Raw genomic sequence first — 26,358 nt, 5'->3', positions numbered from 1 at the left:
AACAAACCTGTCAACAACTATTACAATATACAAGGATGTATTTGACTCCTGTAAGATTACTTACTACAGCACTAACTGCACTCCATTCTCTATAAAGCATGAACACACTTCATGAACACTTCATGAACATGATAAAGTCCTCAGACATTTCTTGACCTCACAGCAAATAAGAATTGAAAATGAAAATGACAGTGGAAAAGATAGCAATGAGAGCTATCAGAGGGACAGAAATCCTATTTAAAGAAAGCATCCAACACACTGTAATCTGAAAGCTCATTCTTAAGCAAGTTTTGAGCAGTTAAGCTTACATTTCCATAATTTTTATGATTTAAACAAGGTCTAATAGCATTTTTTCCTAAAGCATGTGTTATTTTCACCCTCACTTATTTCCCAGACATATTAAGTATGTTAAGAAAGCTTACTGTTTTTCAAGAGTGGGAGGAAAAAAGCAGAGTTTAAAGATCCCCATTAACAGTTTAAGAGTAAGATTAGCACCTAAGAAATAAACAACTCTATTTAATATACTGCAAGTGCCACAATATGACAGACATTGGCCTGTTACAGGCAATAAACATGGATCTAAGTAGCAGCAGTTGCAAGTATTTCTGTATTTCCAGCAAACTAGTTAAGAAACACCAGTACCTCCACTTCAGACAGCTTTCTGACCACTTCAATTTTCTCCTGTAGGACCCGCCTCAGGGACTCTTTGGCTGTTGTCTCATAGTTGTGTTTGTCTTCTTGTAATGCTATAAGCTCTTTTCGTATACTGTCTTCTGTTTGATTCTGGACATGCAATTGAGATACAAAAAATATAAATTAATATTTTGCTGATAAAATATGTGAGATTGAGCTGAAATCTGTTCTATTCCAAAACGTTCAGCAGTTGCTGGTAGTTGAGAAAATGTTGCAGGAACAAGGATTCTTGATACATCTGGGTATAAACCACCTGCACGTACAACAGCATACATCTGCAATTCTTTGATCATAGCAAAACTGTAATTTTTTGAGGCACAAAATAGTGACAAGCCTAGGAGTCCTACTGAGTCCTACTGTTAGACCAACACAAACTCTCTGAGGTCCCATTTGAGAGATCTCAGGGCCTGCGAAAAAAAAAAATATATATATATATATCTATATATATCTATATATCTATATCTATCTATCTATCTATCTATCTATAACTCTCTCTATATATATCTATATATATATATAATCTATCTATATATATCTATATATATATAATTTAGGTAGTTGTGAGAAAGGAAAAAAAATGAAGGCATACATGGCCTGAACAACACATGAGTCAGGGCATTCTTTTTACTTTGCTTCTGAATATCAGCATATTTATAATGCCTTTTTTCAAATCCGTATTTGAAAAGAACACAGGGCTGACAGAGTGGTTGCTTCTCACAGATGACAAATTCCTTTTCTATATACGAAAAGAAAAACTGGTTTGGGCTCAAAAAATACTGATAGATAAACATTTATCTAAATTTAAAATGATTCCTTAAAATACAGAACAGCCCTACAATTTTCAAGCTAACCAATACCCGAAGTACACAGCACAGTCCCATATGAGGAAGTTTGTGTTCAAACTGCTTTCTTTTCATTTCAAAATACTTCAGAAGAGCTATCTTTCAGTATTCTAGTATGGAGTCCTATAGTGAATTACTGACCTTTGAACATGCTTGTAACTGATTACCCATAACTTCTAGCCTTGATAGCAGCCTGTCTTCATCTATTAAAGCCTAGAAGAGAAGAAGTTTCACCTCATATTAATACTAGTCATGGCAAAACAAATAGACCATTTCAACAGAACACTGTGTTTTAAGTAGTTCCAGTAGACTTCTGCTTCAGAATCACAGTATTTTCTATTTATCATGGGTTGAAAAGGACCATAAAAAAGATCATCTAGTTTCAACTCCCTGCCACGGGCAGGGGTCAGCAACCAGCAGCCCAGGCTGCCCAGAGCCAGCCTGGCCTTGAATGCCTCCAGGGATGGGGCATCCACAGCCTCCTTGGGCAACCTGTTCCAGTGCCTCACCACTCTCTGTGTGAAAAAAATTTCTAATATCTAACCTAAGTGTCCCCATCTCAGTTTAAAACCATTCCCCGTTGTCCTATCAATTAAATAATTACTTAATTAAATAATCAATAAATATCATTAAAAGTTATTTCAACCTGTAAATCAAACTTATTAAACACTGTCTTTTGCAAAGTTTGAGAACCACAAAATGCTTTTCACTCTTTAGTTTGTTTCCCAGGTCATTTAAAAAAGCAACAGATACAATTTCCATTCTATATCAAGGGAAAGGATGCTTTCTGGTACCTGCCAACTAGTATCTGAAGCCTCTTGCGTAACAGCAAGTAGTCGCTGAAGGGTTGCCAGCTTCTGTTCCAACATTTGTTCCCGATGTAAGGCTTCCTACGATGAGACCAAGAGAGCCAACTGGTCAGTTCTGCTAGTGCAACTCGAAAACAGGAGCAATAGAAAAGATACCAAATAACGCTGAATTTAAAGGAAAAAGTAAGTGTGAGCAGCACACATTGTCACATATTCAAAACTCCCATAAAACCATTCCATTTTATTCATCCAGACTTTCATTTGGATATTTCCATTAGAAAACGTTACCTTACAACCTCAGGTTCCCAAAAATGTTAATTTGTCAAGCATATACTGCACATGCAGAGCATACACAGCAAACAATTCCAAGACTTCTCAATAGTATACCCACTCTGAACTTCTGTCACTAATTTCAGCAATAAAATTGGTGTACCCACCAGAAGGCAGATCTGGCAGCTCCTGTGCACTGAGCTGCTAGTCCCTAAATCAGGTCACACAAAATAAATGCCATGCAAGAACTGCTATTTTTGTTTGAATTTATTTTGGGTCAGCAAAGAATTTTTAACAATTCCAGGATGCAAGAGTGAACAGACTGGTAAATAGCTCTGGATTTGCCCTCTCACGAAAAAGCATCTGCCTGAGTTGCTTCCTGCTATTTCAGCAAATGTATCCACAATTAATGTGTCTCAAAAACCTCATAATTAATTGGAATAAAAATCACCATTACCATTTCACCTTATATGAAAGCCATAGTTCATATTGCTCGTTAAGAACCACAGAAGCTTACACGGAGCTATGTTATGTTCAACTGTAACACTTTTTACACTGTTTCACTACAGAACAAGGTACTTAAGTGCTTTGCTCCTGTTTACAAACTGGAAGACAAAAATACATTTTTTTTTTTTTTAATCAATCAAAGATGAAGTATTTAATAAGATAATGCTGCCATGGGAAAAAAAAAATTACCTGTAGATACTGTGAAAGCTGAAACAATTCCTGAGAATACATACTGGGCGTGTTAGCAGCAACCTGAGAAATAAGAGAATTTATGAATCTAAATGTTTCCGGATCTTCCATTAGACTCAAATAAGGCAAAGCTTATAATTTAAATCCAGTCAGGAAAGTAAATTTGTTATCAAACTAATGGTGTTTTCAATCACTTTTATACTACTATCATTTTACTTCATGTTAACACAGAACTTCACCTCTCTGGACTAAGACCACACCACGCTAATGCCTTTACAAGCTTTTGAAACAAAGTAGTCAACAGCTTCCCCTCAGCTCAAACAAAAGACAATCTGGCAAAAGAAACAAGGTGCACAAAGGTGAAGCCATTCAATCCAAGGGCAAATATAAACTGGGGGGGCAGGGGGACTGGTATGCCCAGAAATGACAATTTTCTCATATTCCAATTCAGTGTGCCTTGCCTCCTATAGCTCAAGATTTCATCACGCCTTTTCCTGCTGACCTGACTCCATCACCTTCAGCATTCTCTTTGCCCTTATTTCACAGCTGGGGACTACCTGCAATACCTCAATGTATAATTGTTCTTGTGTTTCAGCACCATCGCTTCACTTGATTTTAATACAAATTCAATTAAAGAAAATTACACTATTCAGTGCCCCGTCTCAGCCAGGCTTAAGAAAGTCTGTTGTTTTGCCAAGTCTTACTTTAACTCTACGCTTCTCCCAGTGCCAGAAACCATTCTGCATTGAGGGCTAAGGAGGTGGGGTGGTTTGTTGTTCCTGTTACCTACACTGATACCACTGAGAAACCATTTCCCACACAACTACACTACAGTCCCCAGCAGAACTTCTGCCCTCACCATGCACTCACACTGCACACACTGACTGAAACCCTGACTTAAATGCAAATGCCACGAGACTGATGTCTTCATAAAGAAGCTGCCTTAATTTCTAAAAATTTTGGTTTTTGCACTGAAAATGTTGATTGATTTGAACCTTAGTCAATCCTTTTTGTTTTGTTTTGTTTTTACAGGCTAGACAATCAAATAATGGACGCCTGTCCCAGGTGAGTAATACTTTTTAACACCTTCTGGAGAGGAACCCTACAGAATAAAAACTGAGTTTAACAACTGTGCCATGCTTTATTGACTTTACAGTGAACAGACCTGGCTGTATCTGTAAACAGGAGTGCAGAGGTCTCTCAATCTTCCTCTGAAATATACCAGAGCTCTTCCTAGCCTGCATCGTGCAACTAATCCCCCATGAGAGCAAGATAAAAGACAACAGACCTCATCCGAACACCAAACTATGAAATAGGATCTACTCTTGGTCCCACAGAACAGACCAAGTATCAAATTATGCAGCATCCAACGTCTGTTAATCACAGTCCATATCTGGAATTGAACCCTCTCAATAGCACTATGTTTTCTGAAGCCATGTTTCAGATGCCCTACTCCATCTATGAAGCCAAACTACCTTAAATATACACTTTGGTACTGCTGTTCCTTCCCTACAGAAATGACACTCAAAATTTAAAACTAGCTCAAATCAGTCCAGCAGGAAACACAGCTGAATGCAACTGGACTTCATGCTCACTTCATCTTTTTAACAAATCAGAAAACAACACAGGGTAGAGTAAGGTAAAAAAAACCAACAAAATTACTGAATTACCTTATCAACAGGACTTGGTAATGGAGCATGGATAACACTTGAAAACAAACAAAAAAAGAAAAAGTAAACACAAAGTATTTGTGCTACAGAATATCAGCTCACAAATCACTGTGCATTTCATAAAGATGCCTTGTGATGAATTTCTTCGTGTGATAAAACTGAAGAATTTACAACGCAAGCATGTAAAAATGGTTAATAGTATGCTAGGGGACATTTTTGATTTTATAGAACTATTTTCAAGCTATAAATCCAAGATGTGTTCTAAAAATATATTTTACCAACTTTTACTTTGAGTAGTTCTTTTTGGATGTATAACTTCCATATTTGATATGTAACCATTTTAACAAGGCTTCCACCAACCTACATGCACAAAACAACACTCCCAGGAAGGCACCTGATCTGGTTCTCTTGTTCACAGATTCATATGGAGAAACACAGTTTGGCAACATCCACGGCTTTGCACACTTGCACATTTTCAACAGGAATCAAAACTCCCTATCACACATCCCTAACGTTTCGTATTAGCACATGCAATTACACTGAAGACTTCCCATATTGCTCTATTTAGACCTAGTTTTCCATGAAATAAAATATAAAGCTTCATGCAAGCTTTCTGGATACTGATACTGTAAGAATATTTAAGTAATGAGAAACACAGAATTGCTGAGGATAGAAGCTGATTACAATTATGTTGGTTGCAATTATCAGTTAGTTACTGCAAAAAAACCAACCAACTAGTCTTTGTTCCTGTTACTCTTTGAAGTTTTCTCCAATACCAGCATGTACCAGCGCAGAGGAGTCTCTTGGCATTCATCTCAGTTTCCAAATATTCTTTTATCCAGCCTCAATCTCCCCAGTGTCAGGTAAAGCTTACTTTCATAGTAACACTGAATAACTACACCATGAGGAAACATTACATTGCTTATCTGAAGAATATAAACAATGTTACGTGTACACGTGTGCAGAAACAGAGATATTAGCTTCACTTTAGGAGAGCTTACGTGCATTTAAAGGAACAGAAACAACAATGCCAAATTATAAAAGAGGGAAGGGGAATGGTTCATTTGCTTCATTTTGCTCCTGCATTTTTGTTTTTAATATTCATTTTAGTATCCTGAGAAACACAGCCAATCAGAGAATCCAAGTAAGTAACTTCTTTATGCTTTCAGAGCTGCCTCCATTTCTCAAAGTGACAATCAAATGAGATTTATTTTTCATAATGCCTGCAAAAGAACCATGTTCTCAGTAATTTTATTTACTTGAACACATACAAAGAAACTGTTCTTAAGCCAATTTTAAATGTAATATCCATCAAATCCTCACTACACAGAGGTCTAATTTTGCCATATGCAAACAGACGCTTATTCTTACTCAGATCGCAATCGAGCTTCCATTCCATCTGGAAGAAACAGTTTGATTGTGGAGACTATACATCCATGAGTAACTGAAAAGAAACAAACAGCACATCATCATGATTTGTCACTATTCAACTGTAAGTCCCGTGGTTAAAAATACGGCAACTGTCTTAAACTCTAAGGCAGGTGAACAAGAAAAGGCAAGCAAGCCTTCATGCACTGGTGGCTCGGTCTGTCTGCGTAGATCTCAGAGAATGGAAACTTTACCATGAGAAACTCAAAGAGGTCATGCTGGGTACTTGTTGCTGGCCTACCAAGCAGTTCCAACCCCGACGACTCCAAATGCACCAAGGCCAGCAAGACTTCTTTACTGCAGTGAGTTAGAGAGGTACGTTTGGTTCATAAAACAAGGGGGAAAATAACGCATCTTACCTGCGTTAATGGGAACACAGAAATAGCAACACAATAACGAGCGAGCTTTTTGACACGACTCTTGTGAACGTATCCAGAGACTTCAAAGGTAACACATCTAATTTGTGCCACCAAACACTTCAACGTTTGGAACTTGCCAAGTGATCGCTATTCACAAACACAGCAATCAAAAGGGAGCGCAGAGAAAGAGTACATGAACAACACAGAAGCACATTCTCTTCAGCAGAGCCAACACCAGCAGCATTCAGAAGGATGCCTCTATTGTGGGGGGTTTGTAGTGTGCATGTAAAGCACACTGCCTTAACAAGTGGCCTCTCCTTTCAGAGACAGTGTGCTTCCCGGGAACTGCATTTGGGATTCTCTGAACTGACAAAAGATTAAGAGGAGTGACTAAAAGAATAAGAGGAGTAAGCAGTATCTGATCTTCAAGTACTCAAGATTCTTCACACATCAGGATTGATCCCTCTTCACAATGTTTCCCCATAATTGTACTGACACCAGTTCAGGAAATCCTCAAACAAATTACAGGGGAGTTTTGCTGTTCCTCCTCCTCCTGTGCAGTGCTATGAACTGTGAAGTGCATCTTCTTGGTAACATGGACAGAAAGATGGAAGCTGTTCCCAAAGCACCACTGGATACAAGCATACGGCCCCTGATTGCCATACCTGAAGAACCTACCAACACTTGTGCTGCTCTACTTTCATAGTTATTAATATCAGTAAAACAGTTAATCTGGCTTAGTATAAAAAGGACAGAGTGTTTTAGGACAACAGTAATACTCCAGAGAAAAGAGAGAGGTCTTTGAGGAAGCTGCCATAAATAGAATCTAAAAATATGGGAGGGATGATCCAACTAAACAGAGCTTCTTCCTTGTGTTCAACACTAAAAGCTAAATACAACAGTGAAGCATTTGATTTGTTCCAGAACTGTAGTAAACTGCCCTGGTACAACATGAAGTGTAACTGCCAGGGAAGATCAGGCCCATCTCGAATTGGATCAATCCATGGGGACTTTTTTTTTTTTTTTTTTTTTTTTTGGCTCTGAGGTGTCCAAATAAAGGGTCTGCAATTCACAAATTTGCTCTTGACAGCACAACAAAAAGCAGCAGCAATATTATCTATTATCTGTGGCATGCATGCAACACTCAAACAGCTTTCACATCTTTTCCTTTAAAGTATAGAGAAGAATGATTTCAGGAAGAAAGTAGGAGGGTACCAAAAACCAAAGCTAAGCGACAGCCTTAGTACTGAGCCATGCACTGGATACCGAGTAGCTCTGCCAAAAGATAACAGGATTCTGAAGTTTTTCCCTTTAATACACTAAAAATAAATATACTGAAAGCTTGCAGAAGCTTTTTTCATATATTAAAAAAACAAACAAAAAAAAAAAAAAGAGAAGAGATAAAGGGGATTTAATAGAGAATATAAATAGTGCCAGTAAGAAGGTACTGTAGCATTTTGGTTGGTTTATGGAATAAAATCACAATTAAATCTCACACTACCCTTCAGCTATCAAGTCACGACAAACAGAAAAAAAACAAAGCCTAAAGCAAAGGCACAGCAACATACGCAACGGTGGAATAGCGATGGCTGGCTACGGCAGCAGGGATCACCGCACCTCCCGTCTCTATCGTCAATCCCTCGAGGGAAGGCAGAGGGCAGAAGGCAGAGGCCGCACGCCCGCGCTCCCACGCGCCCCGCACTCACCTCGGGCACAGCGGCTCGCGCCGTGCCGGCCCGGGCTGCCGTGGGAGCGCGGAAACGGAGCGGCGGAACCGGCCGGCCGCGCACGGCAGGGGGCGATCCGCACCCGAGGAGCCGAGCCGGCACGCCGCGAGCTAACAGAGCGGCATCGGACGGGCGGCGGGGCAGCGCGAAGGGGGAATCAAGAGTTTGTGCGGTTTTTCTCTCGAAAGTACTCGGCCGTCCTCCAGCGGCACAGCCGTGCGCACGAGCAGCGCGCGTCCGCCGCCACGGGACGAAGGGCGCGGGCCGGGGCGCCGGCTGCCCGACGCGGTGCCCGCTGCTGCCCGCCACCCGGGGGACCCCGAGGACACGGAAGCGGAGCTGGAGGGGGAACGGGCGGAGGGGGAACGGAGCGGGGCCGGTGCCGGGAACAGCAGCGACAAAAAAGGAAGCGGCAGCTGCGAGCCTCGCCGGGCCTGGCAACGGCTTCGGCTTCACAGCACAACTTGGAAGAACCGCCGCTTATGTAAGGCGTCCCGAACCAGCACATAGCGTGCCGCGCTCCTCGAGACCCGATCAAGATCGGATTTGCAAGAAAATGACTTCCCAAAAGGCAGCCCGAACAATGGCACGGAAATAAACATATTCCAGCGATATTTACACAAGTGGCAATTTACATAGGCTGTTCGTGCTGCCTGTCCGTAAGGGCACACGGCAAAGCACCGAGATGCTTTCTGCAGGGGAAGCACCACGCAAATATCAGTATGCAAAAGGGCCTCCAAGGGAACCACTAATTTAAAACCGGCTTTCATGTCGGTGCTTTATTATGAGACTGAGTTAACAGTAACTTCTAAGATTACTGAAATGAACCGGGGGAGAAAAATGTGTTTGTCTGCATTCCAGCTGCATTCATGTGTAACCACTGTAACTGTGATGCAGCTGTTTCTTGCCCCTGCATGATGATACAATTTTCATTCATTGCTTGGGGAGGCACGGAGAGGGAAACACAGACCTCGCACGCTCTTCCTCATCATCTGGCTCAGCGCATCGGAGCGACGCTGAGGGCAGCTCCTATCTTCGAAGCTGGGAAGAGCAAAGGGAGGGAGCAGAACCAGATAGCTCAGGCACAGGGGCTGTGTCCTGTCATACTACCATAGCCATGGGGAAGAACTGCTGCTGTCATTCCAATGAGCTTTCCACAGACTTTCACATACATTAATTGCAAATAATCACCAATAAAACAAATGAACTCCGTTTTTACCTTCTAAAAAAAACTTCAAAATTGTTCTAGGTCTAAATATACATGAACAAATTTGGCCCCTTTAGTGAGGACAGCCCCACTCAAAATAGTCCCAGGTTTATTAAAGATGTAAAGTATCCTTTGGATTTATTCCACATATACTGCTATTATTCATTAATATTTGCACTTACGTTATATCAAGTAACATTTCAAATAACTCCCAAACAATACCAACTAAACATGCAGGAATCCAAAACAAACAAAACCCCCCAACACTACGCACACATCCCCTGTACAACACACACTCACACCGCACTTTCAAAACTGCTGGAAGTCAACTGAAGTGAGACAGCATTTGAACACATGGTGCCATCCCAGCTCTGCATTTCCATCCTATTGACATGCACATAAGCACCCACATAGCTGCAGAAGAAGGTGGCCCGAGGAAGCAAGCCAACTGAAAGACCTGGCTGAGTGGGAGGAAGGACAGATTCAGTGTTTTCAGCAAATCCATTTCTTTATCCAGTGTTCCATGCAGTCACAGGCCTCACTGCCAGCACAACGCAGGGAAAAAAAGCAGAAATGTTTTCTTTTCTTACAGTGGGAATACCATTTTTTTGCTCTTAACGATCGCACTGCAGTAAGATACTGTAAATAAGCACAGTGGAAAAACAGAAACAGGAAGAGATCCATACCCTTACCTTTCCGTGTGTTCTCCGTCACATCTACACCAAACTGGATGATGTCACCTGACATTATCTCACATGGTGGGCTCTCCTCAGACCCTCTACTCAGTCTCTGGCTATTAATAAAGGTACCATTACTACTTTTAGTGTCTTGAAGATAGAACTGCAAAAACAAACGAGAAGAACATTACGTTACCTGGAGAAATAAAACAAGTGTGTTGAAACTAATGTGTCAGTGAAATTGAATTTGCTTTAAAATATAGCTTGACACCCAGTGTGGATGAGAACTAATGCACTGAACTCAAGATATTCTCCTCGGGATGTAACACCAACAAATATTTTTATTTTTTAGTTGTTTGACACTACTGCCTGCATGGAAAGGATGAGATCACCTTGGCAATACCTTTTGCCACACGTAATAAGAATCTGTTCATCAATAGGAGGATTTCAACTGTATGAGGCGAAGGTGCCCGAGTTGCACAATACAAACATGCTGTAGGGAGAGCAAGGACTGAAAGTGAAAAGAAATTCTTTGGAAGATGACAGGATTCAGAAATTATAATAACACTTGACTGAAACTAAGGAAAACAAAATTAGGATGCTTTTACTTCTCAGGGAAACTAGTCCACACCATTATGTTAATCCTAGGATGGATTCATCGTCAGGTACCTTTGTAAATATCCATTTGTAGAGTTAATTAAATTCTAATAGCAACTTACTGCATCTTAAGTGGCTTATGACACAAGGGGAACTGCACAACTTAGGAGAGACTACCTGGCAAGTGAGTCACAGCTGAGACCTGATCAGCAGGCAGCATAAGAGAGGGACTGCCATATTATTAGGCAGCCAGATGCAGATGAAGTGGGCCATGGGCAGAACCTCAACGTGACAGTGGTTATTAGAAGATCCTTATGGGATCAGGAGTCCCTGACTTCCTGCACCTGTAAGGAAACTCATCAAGTAGAAGGTGGGAGGCCAAGTGCTGCCTCTGGAAATGAGCATATTCCCATCTTACCTATAAAAGCAACTCAAGATATTTTGTTTGAGGATTCAATAAAGAAAAAACGTTTTTTAATGTTATCGTGTTATACATAAATATATATACATATACATATATACATATATATATATACTAAAAACATTGAAGGAAAACTTAGGCTTAAAAATGATGAGACCAGCAGTATACTTTTTCAAACCTCTTGGTTTGAAAACCATCTTGGAACATGACTTGAAGCACATGATACATATCTGACATGCTTATCTTAGCACCTGACAGCTTCAATGCAGTTGGGTCCACAGGATGGGACTCAATACAGCAATCGAGGTGAATGCCAAAGCAGGCAAACTCAGCTAGATGGAGGTAATGACAGAATGAGAAGCAACACATGAAAGACTTCTACTCAAGAGATATGCCTTTGATCTTTAAAAATAAAATAAAATTGATTAGTCATATGTCCATCAGAATGAATTATGGACAGATCAAGAAATATTGGCTGTTTTCACTGCATTAATCATCAGACCCATCCCCTCTAAACAGTACTCTGTGTTACAAAATATTATATATTAGTATAAATAATAGTTACATGCCTTTTGTGACAGTTATAGGTTTAAAGTCAATCGAATTAATTAGCTCATTAGTTTACTTGTCTGAAAGTATTCCACCCTCATGGTTGAGTGCAGAGAATTATTTTTACTTCCTGTCTGCTTTCAATTAGCACCCTGCTCCTTTTGAAAATCCTTCTGTTATGAAGAAGTGAGTCACAGGCAAGGAGAAACAAACATGCTTATGCATATCTACCCCACCCTTTTCTTTCCTATACATAATACCTGCCTCTTAGTCCTCTACATTTTGGATTCATGGCTGCCAATATATTTCTGCAGCACCCACAGACGGGGTACTGAGAAGATAGCACAGAAAAACACAGAAGTTACCATGGGAAAGGAAATGCAACACACCATCAGCAACTCACAAATTCCATGTGGAACAACAGAAGTGTAAATAAACAGCTATAATAAATACACATTCCATTTTATATTATCACATTGATGTCCATTTAAGTGCACACTACTCAATTTCATCATGTATGCTTTAGAAAAGCGTTGCTGTTAAAATGTCTTCAAGTCTTTACAAACAGGATTAAAACTTTACTCCCTGCATCTAGCAAAGAAATAATAGCACCAGCAGCATGTTAACAAGCTGGTGTCTAAGCAGAAATGCACTGACTTCAGCACTTCAGAAGGTTTCAGCCATCTCATCCTTAATGCAGCAGTTGGCAAGCAACCCACAGCTTTGGTCGCTTCCATGCAGTAAATTTACATGTTACTGCCAGCTTACTTTCATTAGCTGCCTTCATCTTTCCCAAAGAAAAAAAAAAAAGTTCTTTATAGGATCCTGAGACAGACACTCACTTCTGTACATTAACTACTATTTATGGCAGCATACTGGTATTTAATACAGCATTATGTACTCCATGTTCTAGGTAGGCTCTCCAGTTTGCACAGTGCCTGCTACCAGCAGCTGTGTAACGAAGGCATTCCTGCTCACAGCGCACACTGCCCAGCTCCAGCAGCGGTGCATTTCAGCCGGTGCTCAGGGCAGTCACACCACCTCCACGGCCCTACTGGCTCAAGCACTGTTAGCCCCAGCAAACCAGTTTGGAGAGCTGACACAAACTCTGCTCAACCTGGCAATGCCAGAACAAAGGGCAGTACGTGCCCTAATTACACCTGGTTGTGTAATTCACATCTCCCTCCAGATCAAACTGAAAACTCAGCCCTCTGTGCCTTACATGAAGGCTGAGTGTAGCTGGGGCAGGTGAAGCTCTGAAGACTGTTAAAGAATGACTGCATCTTTAATTAACAACAATACCTATGGCTCAAATGGTTCTTTCCCCTCTGTCAGAGGGGATGTACAATTATTTAAGAAGCTTACTTTCCAGTATTTTATATATATAATATATATATAAATATATAGTATTTATAAAAATACAGTATTATTATTTTATATATAAATATATATACCATATATTACATTTCCAGTATCTGCTTTCTCAGACAGAAAAATAAATTCTATTCCATGTTCTAATTTGGTCATTTATGTTTTCACGGTTGTTTGCATCCTCTCTCATTTATACCTTGTTAATAAACTCACTTAATTGTCCTTATCATGCTGCTTCCACAAAGTCTAAGATGTTATTTTGAAGTCAACGCATATTAGTTAGAATCCTCCTTAAGGGACTTCCAAAGTATTAGATTTTTGTTTCCACGGTGCTTTACAAGATATTATTGTGGTATCGATCATATTTCAGGTTTCTGCTGAGCTTTGCAAAATGAACAAAATTACCTCCTCTTCTCTGACCTACGTGACAGAAACACCTTACACCATTTTTAGGTCAATGACTCAGAGTACCGACAACTTGCAAATCACAGCCTGCATTTTACTTTTGTGCAGTCAGAGAGATATGAGATGTATGCACGGACAGTGTATGAATTCTTGGTGTTATCAGGGAATTAGACGACCTCTATGCTCCAGATTGTAGCTTTACATATGACATGTAGGAGAATTTTTAAAGAAACAAAACCAAGCCAAACAAACAACCATTCTGCTTATAGCTTCTACTTAACTAACATGCTATTTCCAAGAGGGGGGCTTAAGATAACTCTCTACTTAGCCAGACAAGTGAGAAAGTGAGATGTCGATTTCTGGCTTTTTTTGTTTGTTTTTCCCCAAGCCGTGTGCAGTTCTGTATAGCATGAGACATTTCTGAAGGAACTCAAAAGTCAAACGTTGGGCTCAGAGATGCATAGGAAATCTTGAAAAGAAAGAAGCACACTCTTCCAGTAGCTTAATTAATTTATTCAGTTTAATTACAGTACAAGGGTAGACCAGCAGATCATTTTGCTTTAACCTCTTCCTACAAAACCTGCTTTTAGCAAACACTCCCTCCTTAGCCTTCATTTTAATTGCATTCAGCATTTCTTTCAGCATTCAGCATTACACCACTAAGGATCAATCTAGAAGATTAACATGAAGCTCCAGAATTAGCACAATAAAGAATAAACTCATGATTAACTCACTAGTTTAACATTTTAGCTTTCTCAGAGCAAGATTAAAATCTCCAGAACCAGCTGTGTATGGTAACTGATGGCACATTCAGAAGCCCAAGGCAAGATTTTTCCTGCTGCATAGCTGTTGGTTACGGCACAAGGAAAAGATGGAGAATAAAGACTTCACAAATAGGACAAAAAGAAATCAATGCTTAAAAGGTGTTCTATAAATTAGTTATTGATCATTCAAATAGTGGACTCTTTTTTCCCAAAAATTCTTACAATAACCCCTTCAAGTACAACACAATGTACAAAAACACCCCCAAGCCTCTTTTCCAGGCTGGAAATACACCAGTACTGCAGTAGGCTGCAAGTATAAAAGGGTGATGGTTCTGATTCACAGAACATTTGTAATCACTGCATAAAGCCTCCCTTTTCCATTTGAAGAGTACATTACTGCTGCTCCATCAACTTGAAGCATCTGTTCAGGACAATTATACTGAAAATCATAGAGAATTACTGAAGAACACAGATGTGAGATTCACTTCATTCATGGAATGAAATCTACATCTGTAAATGCAGACAGGCTGCAGCATATGCTTATATGCCAGCCTTGTTCCATTGCTACATTGTCAAGTAAGCAAGAGGCATTAAAATGTAGGCCATTGTCTCCTTTACAGAAGTCAACCATCAATATACTCAACACATTTTCACTGCCTCGGCTATTGCAGATATGAGTCTCCAATTTCAGGATCTATGTTACTGTTAATTTCCTCATCTCTTACTTCTGTAAAAAAAAAGTATATACAACTACCAGTGCTTCAAAGCCCTGTTTTACACTCTCAAGGCATCAGTTTAGTCCAGGTGAGATGAGCAATCATTGAACAATTAACACTGGTAGTACAAATGTGGTGGACTAAAGCCAGTACTCCCATGTAGCAAATAAATGGGGATCTAAAAATTGCAATACTTCAACACAAAATTGATCAAGACACAACTGTGTCGACCTGTCTCATACTAAGTATTCTATTAAGAGGTGAAATATACTGGTTTTGCACAATCTCAATTACAAAGAAAGATCTTAGAGCAAGACATAATGGGGTCAAACCAATACAGCCAACATTTATCACACTGCAGCCAAAAGGTTTCTTTTCCCATGCAGTTCATAGGTCACCTTACATTCCTTCAAATATTAACACTGAGTATTTTCTGAATGTGGGAGCAGCAGTTCTGTTAGCAGTGCTAACACACTGTGCTAACCACAACAAATTCCAGGTTGATCCTTTGCCTGTAAGATAGATGACAGAAGTTCAAATGCTAAATTATCTCCAGATTCAAATGACTGAGTTCCTCATTCTGGTCTGCTTAGACACATCCTAAATTCCTTTCCACTCACTTGACTAACTCCACCCATCTATCAAGGAAGTAAAAGTATTTTTCTCCATAAGCAAGCATAATTCACAGGGTGGGGTGCATAGAGCAAAACTGCTTTTCTGTTTAGTTTTGTATTGGTTAAACACGTGGATCTAAAAGCTATTTGCTCACTGAACGACTTGGAAACAAAACCGGTGCTTTAATTTGTGAGATCTCAGCAGACCAGTTCTGAAATGATTCTAGCCACCCATGGCAGGCACACGCTGTGAAATTCAGTGTGGCAGAGGAAGAGCAGCCTACCAGCAGGGCCTGGGGCAGGAGGGAACAGGGAACGTGCCCTTCTGCTGACCGACAGCTCCGTCCTGTTCCCACCTTGAGGGTTTGTTGACTGCACTGCCAGGACAACCCTGCTGCCCGCTCATACCTGTTGTCAAGCAAAATAAACTGTAACAGTAAAAGCAGCTTCGTGCCAGCATAACTGAGCCTGGTTATAAACAGACAACCTTTTCTGGATGTAGCTGAAGTGCTCTGAAGTATGAATCGCTTTGCTGCTTGCCATGCCCTGATAGCTTGAGAGCTCTCAAATTCACTGCAGGCCCTGTGTTCAGCTCAGCTTTTGGTTGCACGATCTCAGCCGGCTTTGCCTGAAATGGGCACAGAGCTGTGTGGGGCTGGGAGGCCAGGGAGGAGGAAGCACAGCTGGGACAGGGCAGCACCGAGCAGCCAGACCCCAACAGCTCCAGCTGTGCTCAACACACAGCCACAGGTTATTCTCATGTTCTCGTCGGTATCGAAAGGTCACCTTTCTCAACAAAACAGAGCAAACATTTCCAGGCACGCTGAACCCATGAATGGTTTGGTACAGACCCTTCTTTTGACACACTGTGTCACAGCGCTTACTTTAGCAACTGAGTTCTGAATCTACATTGAACAGAATTTTCAATAATGATACACTGCAAGTTTTCATGCATGCACAAAGACCAAACAAAACCACCAACCACATTACAATGTGTTTGCAGAGGAAATACCGCCTCCATGTCAGGCCCATCACACAGCTCAACTGACTTACTAAACCAGTATTAAACCCCCATGTTTGCCAGCAGCTGTAATGATCTGGAGAAGGAAAGCTCAGGACTCGAGGTGACCACTGTCAATAGCACTGCACAATAGTACCCACTGCTGCCCACAAAATCTGCTTTGAACCAGGTAAATTCAGAAATCGGATGACAAATATTTACTTTACAAGGATATATTTCTTTTTCATTTCTGTTAGGAAACACTCACTGTTAACAGAAATGCTATTAAAGAGCCTTATAGAGCCTTAACAATACTTTGTAATTGCTCAGGTTTAGAATAATCTAAGTGGAACTTAGAAGCATTTTATGTCAATAGTTCAGGCTATTTCTTTATTATCAAAAACTTTCAAATCATATTGTTGCATTTCCATACTAAAAAAAAAAAAAAAGTTGACAGAAGATGGCTAAAAGTTTAAGTTCAGGATCTCAAATCACAATCCAAGCTCTCCAGATTAAAACAAAACTTCACAGTCACCATTGAAAGCCTGTGGATATAAAGAAAAGCCCAAGGACGCCAGCAAAAGCTTGCTGTAATTGTGCATTGCTGCCTACAGCCCCAAAGAGTCCCAGCCATCTGTCACAGTCACAGCACCTCTCGTGACCGAGGTCCTCCACACAAACGGCAGCAGGTGAAGGAAGCAAGGCAGCACCCTTAGCCCAGCTGGCTGCTCCTCACCCATCACATGGCAGCAAAGGCCTGACTGCAGGGAAGGCCAAACACTGCAAAGCAGTTTCAGAACAGCTACTATATTCGGTTTGCCTAGTTTGGTTTGTAAATCACAAAGACCTGGGCTAAACAAGAGCAGGGTTTCAGAGCTGGTTCCTAAGCCACGGCCCCACACCTCCCATGGCAGCAACAGCATTGGAAAGGTGCAGGCAGGGCTTACAGCACCAGCGACTGACCTCAGGATCTCAACACTGGAATGTACATCTCACAACCAGGATTTGAGGTCATCTCAGCACTCAGCACTCTGAAATTGGGGGTCCATTTAGAGAACAATAAAAACCTGCATCACGTGTGCTTGCACAAACTGAACAAATTGCGCGACAGATCCTGGAACCTAAAAAATCCCATGGGCCAGGGCAGAGCTATATGACTGCCATTAACTACTTACAGGTGTCTTTTACTTACTTTAGCTCAAAAAGGAACCATCAACACTCAAAACAATTGGAACATAAACTCTGGAAAAAAGACAGAAGTTACATGGAAAATTATATTTCACACAAGACCGTGATAGGATAACAACATCAAGTGACAGCTCCTACCAGGAGTGGTGCTTTTACTCTAGGGCTGTGCTCTCATCCCTACCTTTGCACAAAAGGTGCTTAAGCCTGGGCTTTTCTGTTATTATTATTTGAACTGGAACCAACAAGAACAGAATCACCATCACGGAGGCAGGTTACCCTTGCTAACCCAACCGCCCTCCCACTCCTTTCGCAGAGCTGCTGACACACTATTGACCTCACACACTACTTTTAGAAGCAATTTAAATCCAGTTCGAGAGTTGTGAATTTAACACTCCCCAATAATAATCACATCCTGTAACTGTAAAAAGTAGTAAAACTCCCCATCATAGAAGAATGACTTCTGAATGCTGTTTTTCACACTGTAACACCTCAGACATCAAAATTCTGTAATAAGCATTCACGTAGAAGACTGCTGTTGAAGGAAGTGATCTGACACAATCCCAGGCACCGTGCACAATATCATTGCTTTTACTGAAGACAGATTTCTGTGGTGAGCAGACAACGCAGAATAAATGGTTTAAAAAGGCAGAAGTTATTCAGCAACACCTCCCCATCCAGACCACACGAGTGATCCAGAGATGCACGCGCTGTCCAAAGGAACAAGATGACAAGATGCTCCAGAAAAAAGCCTTTTTTTAACCCAAAATGTGAGAACAGCATGTAAAAATAGGTCTCTCTCCATCAATGTCACTAGTTTTGATGCAAAAGGCTATTTTTAAAAAAGATGAGATCTAGAGGAAGAGTTCTAATCGAGAAGTAATTTGGTTTATATATAGCTGACTGACTCGCTACAGTAAGACATCTGTCACCATAGTTACTAATTACTAGTCTTTAAAATACCTCTTTTTACTTAACTTTTTGTCCTTAGGTTTCACAAGAATTCCCAAAAATCAGCCCCCTTCTGCTACAAATGCTGGACAGCTTCAAGACAACAACAAAAAAATTCAATTAATTATCTTCACATCTGAATCTTAAAGTCTGTCACCTCACATACATTGTGCCTTGAAACCTCCTCTTGTAAGATAATCACAGAATAGATGAAGGACACTGACAGCCTCAGAAAAAGGGATGCAATTCCAGTCTGAAAACAGACAAAGCAGAAATGTTCCTGCCAAACACTCCCCAACTCACTGCTCATTTTAATGTCATTTTCAAGAGAGGAAAAAATAAATAAATTTCCATCTGCATTCCACCCTAAACATGCTGAGATATTTTAACGCATTTTGCTGCTTTAAGTGCTACTTTAAAATAAATGAACAATAAAGTGCAACTCTCTGAAAAATTATTCACAGCATCCTGAGATGTTCAAGTTGACTCATTACAACAAAAACAACAAAGAGACTTATTTTGTATTATTGCTGTCATGGATGAGAGTATCCTATACAACATACAGGTACTTGGAAGAAGCCTCTATAGCTCTGCGTTACCTGGCCGGTGTTAGGGACTTGTACTAATGGATTAAAGCAGGCTTTCCAGAGGATACTGTACCTGTTGCCATGTAACTTGTTCTGCTCTACTTCATTAAGAAAGTTCATTCTCTTATTACACAAGTCATGGTGTTGGCTATGTATCATTGGCACTGATTACTCTGTGTAATTTACATCAACTTCTATCACCATGGCACACAGACTTACCCTGGGGAAAACACACCAGCAATGCGCCTTTCTGACATGCTACAGTGCTCTCTATGTTAATCAATTATGGAAATACAGTGCAACTCAGTATGACTTTACAATAAAGAAAAAAAAAAGACTCAATAGGCCACTACCCAAAAATTCAGACTTCTTTAGGATGGCCACTTAAAATAACACAAGAGCTCCAATCTGCAAAACCTTGCGGAAATATCCAATCGTGATGCCCTGGCAGGAATACTTCCCTCTAAAACCAGACTAAAGCCAAATACTGCTGTTTACTGTAATAAATTTAATGGGAGTTTGACAACATGAAATACTTCAACTTTGAAATAATGAAAGTAAATATTATCACAAAGTGTACACAGTCCCAAAGACTGTTTTTGTAGGAAGCATATATCCAAGACAATAAGCCAAGAATTATTAGCTCTGCAAAGAGCAGGTTCCACAACTTATTTTCAAATGTATGTTCCTAAAAGTCTGTGGTTTCTTTTACCTCCATTTGCCAAAAGCACCCGTACTGAAATTCTGCACTAGGAAAAAAATCATGAAATTATTCAGAGAACTAAAATATTCCTAAATTCATGATTCATGATCAAGAGGAAATGATTACACACTCGACAGTTACTTTCTCTGACCAACTCAATAATAAGTACGTTGGAGTACAAGATGTAAATGAAAGTTAAAACCAAAATCCTGCGTTCTTATCTCGGACCACAGCAATGAGAAGCGTAACACAAAAGGGGATGTTGGCCATGTTTGGACACGGCTTTGCTCTAAAACCAGACGTAAGGCACAAATCTCGTCTGGTCTTAAATTTGAAGAGGCTGACATTAGTAAAGCTTTGCACTAGGAGAAAATAAACCCAAGGATCCGTAACACTTACTAAAAGAAATGCTGAATTGTTTTAGTGAGAAAACACTGGGGGACAGGCAGAATTGATAGAAAAAGTAGAAAATGAATGAAAGAAAGGTTTAAAAAATGATTTCTTCAAATACCAACAGGATCTTGCAGAGCAGACTATTAGGACAAGAAACTAAACGCTAACATTAACTATTTTTCCTGCTTCCTCAAAATTCCTGAAGCAATCAGGCAATTCAATTATGTTAAAAAAAAATTACCAAAAATGGAGATTTTAGTTTAGAAGTTTAATTGAATTCCTATCAGCAATTATATTTTTCAGTTGCAAGCAAAATGGAAACAACAGAAACCAACAAGGTTATCCAACAGCTCACCAGATGAAGAGCCAGACGAGAAAATCTCCCCTACGGAAGCAACGAGAAGAAGGCAGGAGGGCAACCCATCAAACTCAAACTCTCAGCACAGTCCCAGGCGTTTGGAGGTCGGCACAGTACTGCAAAAGCTGCCTAACTCTCTTGCACACACTGAAGTTTCTCCCTTTAGTTAATCATTACATTGACTCTCCTCTGCTCCTCTCTTCTCACGTGTTCGCTTTTTAACTGTATAGAGAATAAAGGGAGTATCTGCTGCAACTACTGTAACCTTTCCCCATTTTTATTCCTTCCACGTAAGGTACTGCTGTGTTTACCTACAATCCTTAATTCCATAATACTGCTGTTTTATGGCAGCAAGACCTCCCAGTGATCACACATACAGATAAGAAAAAAAACCAAAACCACATCAGATCCCACAAACGCTTCCAAACACAAGCATGGTGTGGTAAGCAGTTTTCTCTGTAATACTGTATAAAAACTTGTAAAAACCCTGATGAACTTACAAAAGAAGCTGTCTTCCTTTTAGTAAGGGACAGATTCCATCTATAAAGACTGTAATGTGACTTCTGCACTGGTTACCAATGTCAGAGCAGGCCTACTTAATTCATCACTCTGTCGGCAGGAAATCCTTGCTCTTTGTAACCAACATCATCTGCTCCCAAAATATGAGAGTTTTCAAAAAGAAACTGTTTGGCTGTAGTTAGCTACAGTTAAAATGACCGTACTGAGGACCCATTTAACGCTATGGTGATTAAATTCAACTTGGCCAATAAAGATGCAGAAGCACAAATGACTCTGAGAATTTTAATCATGGCAAATCAGGTGTTTTTTGTAGCAAGACCAAAGCACAAATATTTCCACAGTAACTCACGATAGCATGGTGAGTCCATTGCATACATCATGCTGAAAACAGGGGCCACCAGAGTCCTTCACTCCTGTTTTTCTCAGAACTCCTCTGAACTGGGCAAGGATCAACACTTATTTTTTTTTTAAAGTACTAACTTAAACTTATTTTCATTCTGTGTTTTGAACTTCACCATTCTGTACAGAGAGCAGATGTAATTAACTGGGAGCAAAACAGTCAGAAGGGTGCGGCTCCACCCAAAGACGGAAAATTCATTTTCCAGATAGAGGAGAAATTTGACAATTGGGAGTTTATTTGTACCGCAGGCATTGCCAAGCCGTACCTCCAGCAAAGTGAGAGTGAACACAGGCCGGGAGGGAGCCGTTGTTTACGTGCAGCTCACTCTCGGGTCAAGAAATATGAAGCAAGCAGCAACTAGAAGCTGGTATTCACAAAACAAAAGGCAGATTATTCTGTGTTCCTTTGAGATCTATGAGTGGGCAATAACAGAAGTTTAACATTCTTTTAAGCATGAGGAAAGAAAAGCATGGAGCACGTGTGTGCATATCGGGACGAGTCTTCCAGTAACACAACAGAGCAGGAGCAGGTTTTGGATAGGTGATGTTGGGGCGCCCAGCCGGGCACTGCAGCACGGCCTTCTGCCTTGGGGATGGCAGAGGGAGTGCACAGATGTGACATGTGCGCTCAGCAGCACAGCAGTGACTCACCAGTTATACTGGACTTAGTCAAGGGCAAAAATCACATACATGGTACCTCAGGTTTACAGATTAAAAGGTTTGCAAACGTGGCAAAACTTCCCAAGCTAATTACTCCAGCACAGCTTCCCACACAACGCCTCTCAGTGCCTTTTCCTTTGGTATACGCCACCGCTTCCACAAAGTCAGCAGGGACATCACGCTGATAGCGCCGTGCCCATGACTTTCATTCTTCAGATGGAGTAAAGAAACCCAAATGCCTTTGAAAGCCTCTTGATCAACAAAAGAAGTGCTTTGCACACGTGGCAGGAGCAGAGGAGCAGGCAGGTTGCCCAGGGTGGGGAGGGCAGCCACAGCTCCTGTCACATCCAGCAGCCAGCCGAGCACTTCTGCACCCCATGTGCCACGTTTCTTTCTGAAGCAAAGCAAACATCTTCAGAAAGAACTTCTTCCAGGCACCACTTGTTCAAGACTGTCCAAAAAAAAAAAAAAAAAAAAAAATGCCCTCCTCCCCCCAACCATCATAAATCTCCCAAAGGGAAAGAGAAGTTTTAATTTTCATACAGCCCTCAAGTAACTCTCCAAATGGTGGATCCTTCTGAGTATGAAAACCAGAGACAACTACATGCAGGTAGTACTATATAATGGTCAGAACACAATGTAATACTGCTCTACCAGCATTGTAATCATTTTGCTATCTAAACCTGAGTTGTAACCACTAGAGGGCAATTATATACACTCAGATTCTATTTTAGTGAAGTGAACCAATTCTTTGAAAAAAGTACCTATCAGAAGGTAAGTAATCTTCTGGTTTATTTTCTGAAAGTATTTTTCATAATGAAGATGGCATTAACTGCAGAACATACACTGTGGTTTGTCTATACTGTGAATTCCATCTTTACAGTCTAGAGCCCTCACCCATGAGCTGCAACACTCACAATACTTCTCAGACTTGAAAAATAGGTTTCTCAGCTTCAATGTTCCTGCTACTGAAATTACATAAGCTACTGCAATTCCATCCAGAATAAGTAAGCATGTGTAAAAATCAGTGCTGTCAAAGCCTTTTCTGATTAAACATAGGAAGTGAACTTCCTATCAATTGTGAAAACACATCTAGCCAGAAGAAAGCCATATGCTCCAAAGGAGCCAGAACTGCCATGTGGATTTTTTCCACGTCTAATCAGCGGCTCAAAAATATTGCTGCTATGAGAACAGTGAGGCTTTTCCTTCACAATTTCTTGAAACGTGTTCCTGACATTTACTGTCTCAAGTTTTGCTACCATTCTTTATCCAGACTCTCAGAAAAACAAAAGAAAAAGTCCAGAAACTAAAGCAAACCAGAATGAGTCATTCACTGAAAGGACAAGAAGAAAAACAACTGGGAGAAGGATACGCACTGGTAACTCAAAGCAACAACACTTTAAGAATTATTTCAAAACCTACACTTTCACTAGAAGATGGAAGAAAAGTCAGCAAGCTTGGCTTCTGCAGTCATTAAAAATGATAATGTCATTGAACACACATTCAGTGCATTCAAGCACTCGGTCAAATCAGCCCCATTTACACCGGCTCATCTATTCTGTGAAACAAAAACAGACAAACCCTCAAACTCAGTTCACATGAAACTCAATTCTTGCGTCCCCAACAAGACTTCCCACAGAAAAAATGCACCTGTTCTTTAGCAGCAGGCTTTGACATAAAAGATTTGTCATATTAAATTTAATATGACCAAAGACAAGACTATATATACTTTGATTAAAGAAAAATCAGCAAGTCTTTTTCGCTACCTGTAATTAAGTAGAGCAGTCTTGTATTACTATTAAGTTTTAATAAACTTGAATTAGGATCAGATATTATCCGTGGTTTATTTCAAAGAAAAACAGCTTGGGTTTCTGGGAATTGATGGCATTACGAGCAACGTGGCTAAATACACATTCAAGAGAAATGTGCTGAGGTTTATTACAGCTTTGTTTTATTTCAACACCAACTTTAAAAAATAATTGATTCTTTTGCTAGAACAATCTGCTAAACTGATTTTGAGGTGCTTAGCACTCAAAAACGGGTAAAATGCTCAAATTGAGGACTGGACTACCAGTCTTAAAATAAGTGAGATGCTAATATTATAATAAAAAAGGAATAACAATTTCATAGGTAAAGCAGTAACAACTGTCCTGCTTGCTTATAGATTCTGTACAGTGAAAGTACATAACCTGGAAGATAGGAGCAACAAATGAAGGGTACGATTCCTGCACACAAAGCACCTTTCCACACTGCTCTCCTCAGCAGGCAGTGTTCAGCCTGAGGAAGAAGCGAGGCCTTTTCCTACTGGATTTCAGGCTGCCTCCTTCTCCTGCTGCCACCTGACAGTAGCTGCAGAGGGCTGAAGCAGCAGCTTAATTTTAGATACTCTTAAGCGAGGCTTGGCAGCAGTTCCTGGAAAGAAGCGTGCACACTGGCCCAGCATTGTATGTCTCCTGGTTATACTGGATAGCACGTTCCTTGACAGCACTCGGTATCTCCCGTCTAAGTTTTCAGGGAAGCATCAGGAATCAGTTCTCTGCTTTCTCCTCTGTATCTGCATCCTTACAATCTCCTTCCTTCTCCCGGGGTCCACGCTGCAGACACGCTGTGCTGCACACATGCCCGCTCTGCTCTCCCAGCCATCTGCGCCAGGAGCCGCGCCGCAGCGCACCCAGCTTCCTCCCTCTGATCCGCTTCGGTTTCTCTTGGAAGGAAAACTGGGCATGTGGAGGAACTGAGCGCAGACGGGTCCTTCCCACCACCGATCTGAGTGTGTCCAAAGTGTGAGAGCCACCAGAAGCACAGCACAGGACATTCTGTGCTACAGGGTCGGCCTTCAGCAGAAGGCATCTTAAAAACAAAGCGACGCTGCAATTGCAGACATAAGCACAAGAAATTGTTCTTATGGAGCAAAAAGACCTTGTTTTAAAAAACAAAACAAAAAAAAAACCCACAGCATTTGTATATTTCATGTCTTGCATTTTTCACGCCTTTCTTAAAGCTTTCCTTCTTAAAGCTAGGTACAAGAGAATCATTCTGTTAATCAGATCCCTCACACTGTTCAACTGCACTTTTCACGCTTCATTCCGGACAGCTCGATCAGCTTATCTGCCCGCAGTGCCCACACCAACCAGCCTGCAGCCTCGAGCAGCTCCACGCCTCCAAGCTTCCAGTCCTGGCCACTCCACCACAACGAACGCCAACCAGCTCAAAGCCTGATGATGCACACCAGCCAGCAGCGGCCACCTTCCGTCAGTTTCTTAACACTTTTATAACCTCAGCATTTCCTAACAGGCCCATCAGGAACAGCAACATTTTCTTCACTTCCTTTTCAAAGGTTTAGCTTGAGAATTTAAACAACAGAAACAGTGAACAGATCAGCCACAGTAAGAGTGGAAAGGAAAGGAAAATCCCAGGACAGCTCTCAGAGATACTGTCCTGGAAGAAAAATGGAGGGCATTTTTACCCATGTCTAATTGCTGTGTTTAAAATAATTCACAAACATACTAAACGTTTTATAATTTTAAAGTCTCTCTCTCATTCATATAATCAATAACCAATGGGAAAGTTTTTTCACTCATTTTCACTAACTAAAAACAGTATTTTAACCACTAAATAAAGCAATTCACTCAATAGTAACATTCTTTAAGTTACAGTAAAAGTATTACTGCACTAGGGCTAGGGCCAGAATGCCACATATTTACTTCTTTCCCAGTGGGACAGCAGCAGTCACTGAACTCTCAGGAACAACCATCAGCTTTTACTCCATCATTCCCCTTCTCCTAAAG

General features: G+C 40.7%; 1 protein-coding gene across 43 annotated transcripts in view; it reads right to left on the bottom strand.

Annotated features, from left to right (window-relative positions):
- SLMAP (sarcolemma associated protein) overlaps window positions 1-26,358 on the bottom strand; it is a 75,616-nt gene that overhangs the window by 35,963 nt on the left and 13,295 nt on the right. For 41 of the 43 annotated variants that reach the window (XM_052679114.1, XM_052679113.1, XM_052679133.1 and 38 more), the window contains exons 2-8: window positions 10,394-10,541; window positions 6,352-6,424; window positions 4,981-5,017; window positions 3,311-3,373; window positions 2,330-2,425; window positions 1,677-1,748; window positions 643-783 (exon numbers count right to left, since the gene is read on the bottom strand). In XM_052679114.1, coding sequence (XP_052535074.1) covers window positions 643-783; window positions 1,677-1,748; window positions 2,330-2,425; window positions 3,311-3,373; window positions 4,981-5,017; window positions 6,352-6,424; window positions 10,394-10,541 — 630 coding nt within the window. Of the gene's footprint in view, window positions 1-642; window positions 784-1,676; window positions 1,749-2,329; window positions 2,426-3,310; window positions 3,374-4,980; window positions 5,018-6,351; window positions 6,425-10,393; window positions 10,542-18,007; window positions 18,039-20,989; window positions 21,122-26,358 lie in introns of those variants that run through there. The other 2 variants (XM_052679153.1, XM_052679154.1) reach the window with 2 other exon arrangements.

Source organism: Tympanuchus pallidicinctus, unplaced genomic scaffold, assembly GCF_026119805.1.
Source record: "Tympanuchus pallidicinctus isolate F22 unplaced genomic scaffold, pur_lepc_1.0 scaffold17, whole genome shotgun sequence".
Classification (NCBI taxonomy): Eukaryota; Metazoa; Chordata; class Aves; order Galliformes; family Phasianidae; genus Tympanuchus; species Tympanuchus pallidicinctus.
Note: the sequence above shows the minus strand (reverse complement) of the source record. Positions and strands in the feature narration are given on the sequence as shown.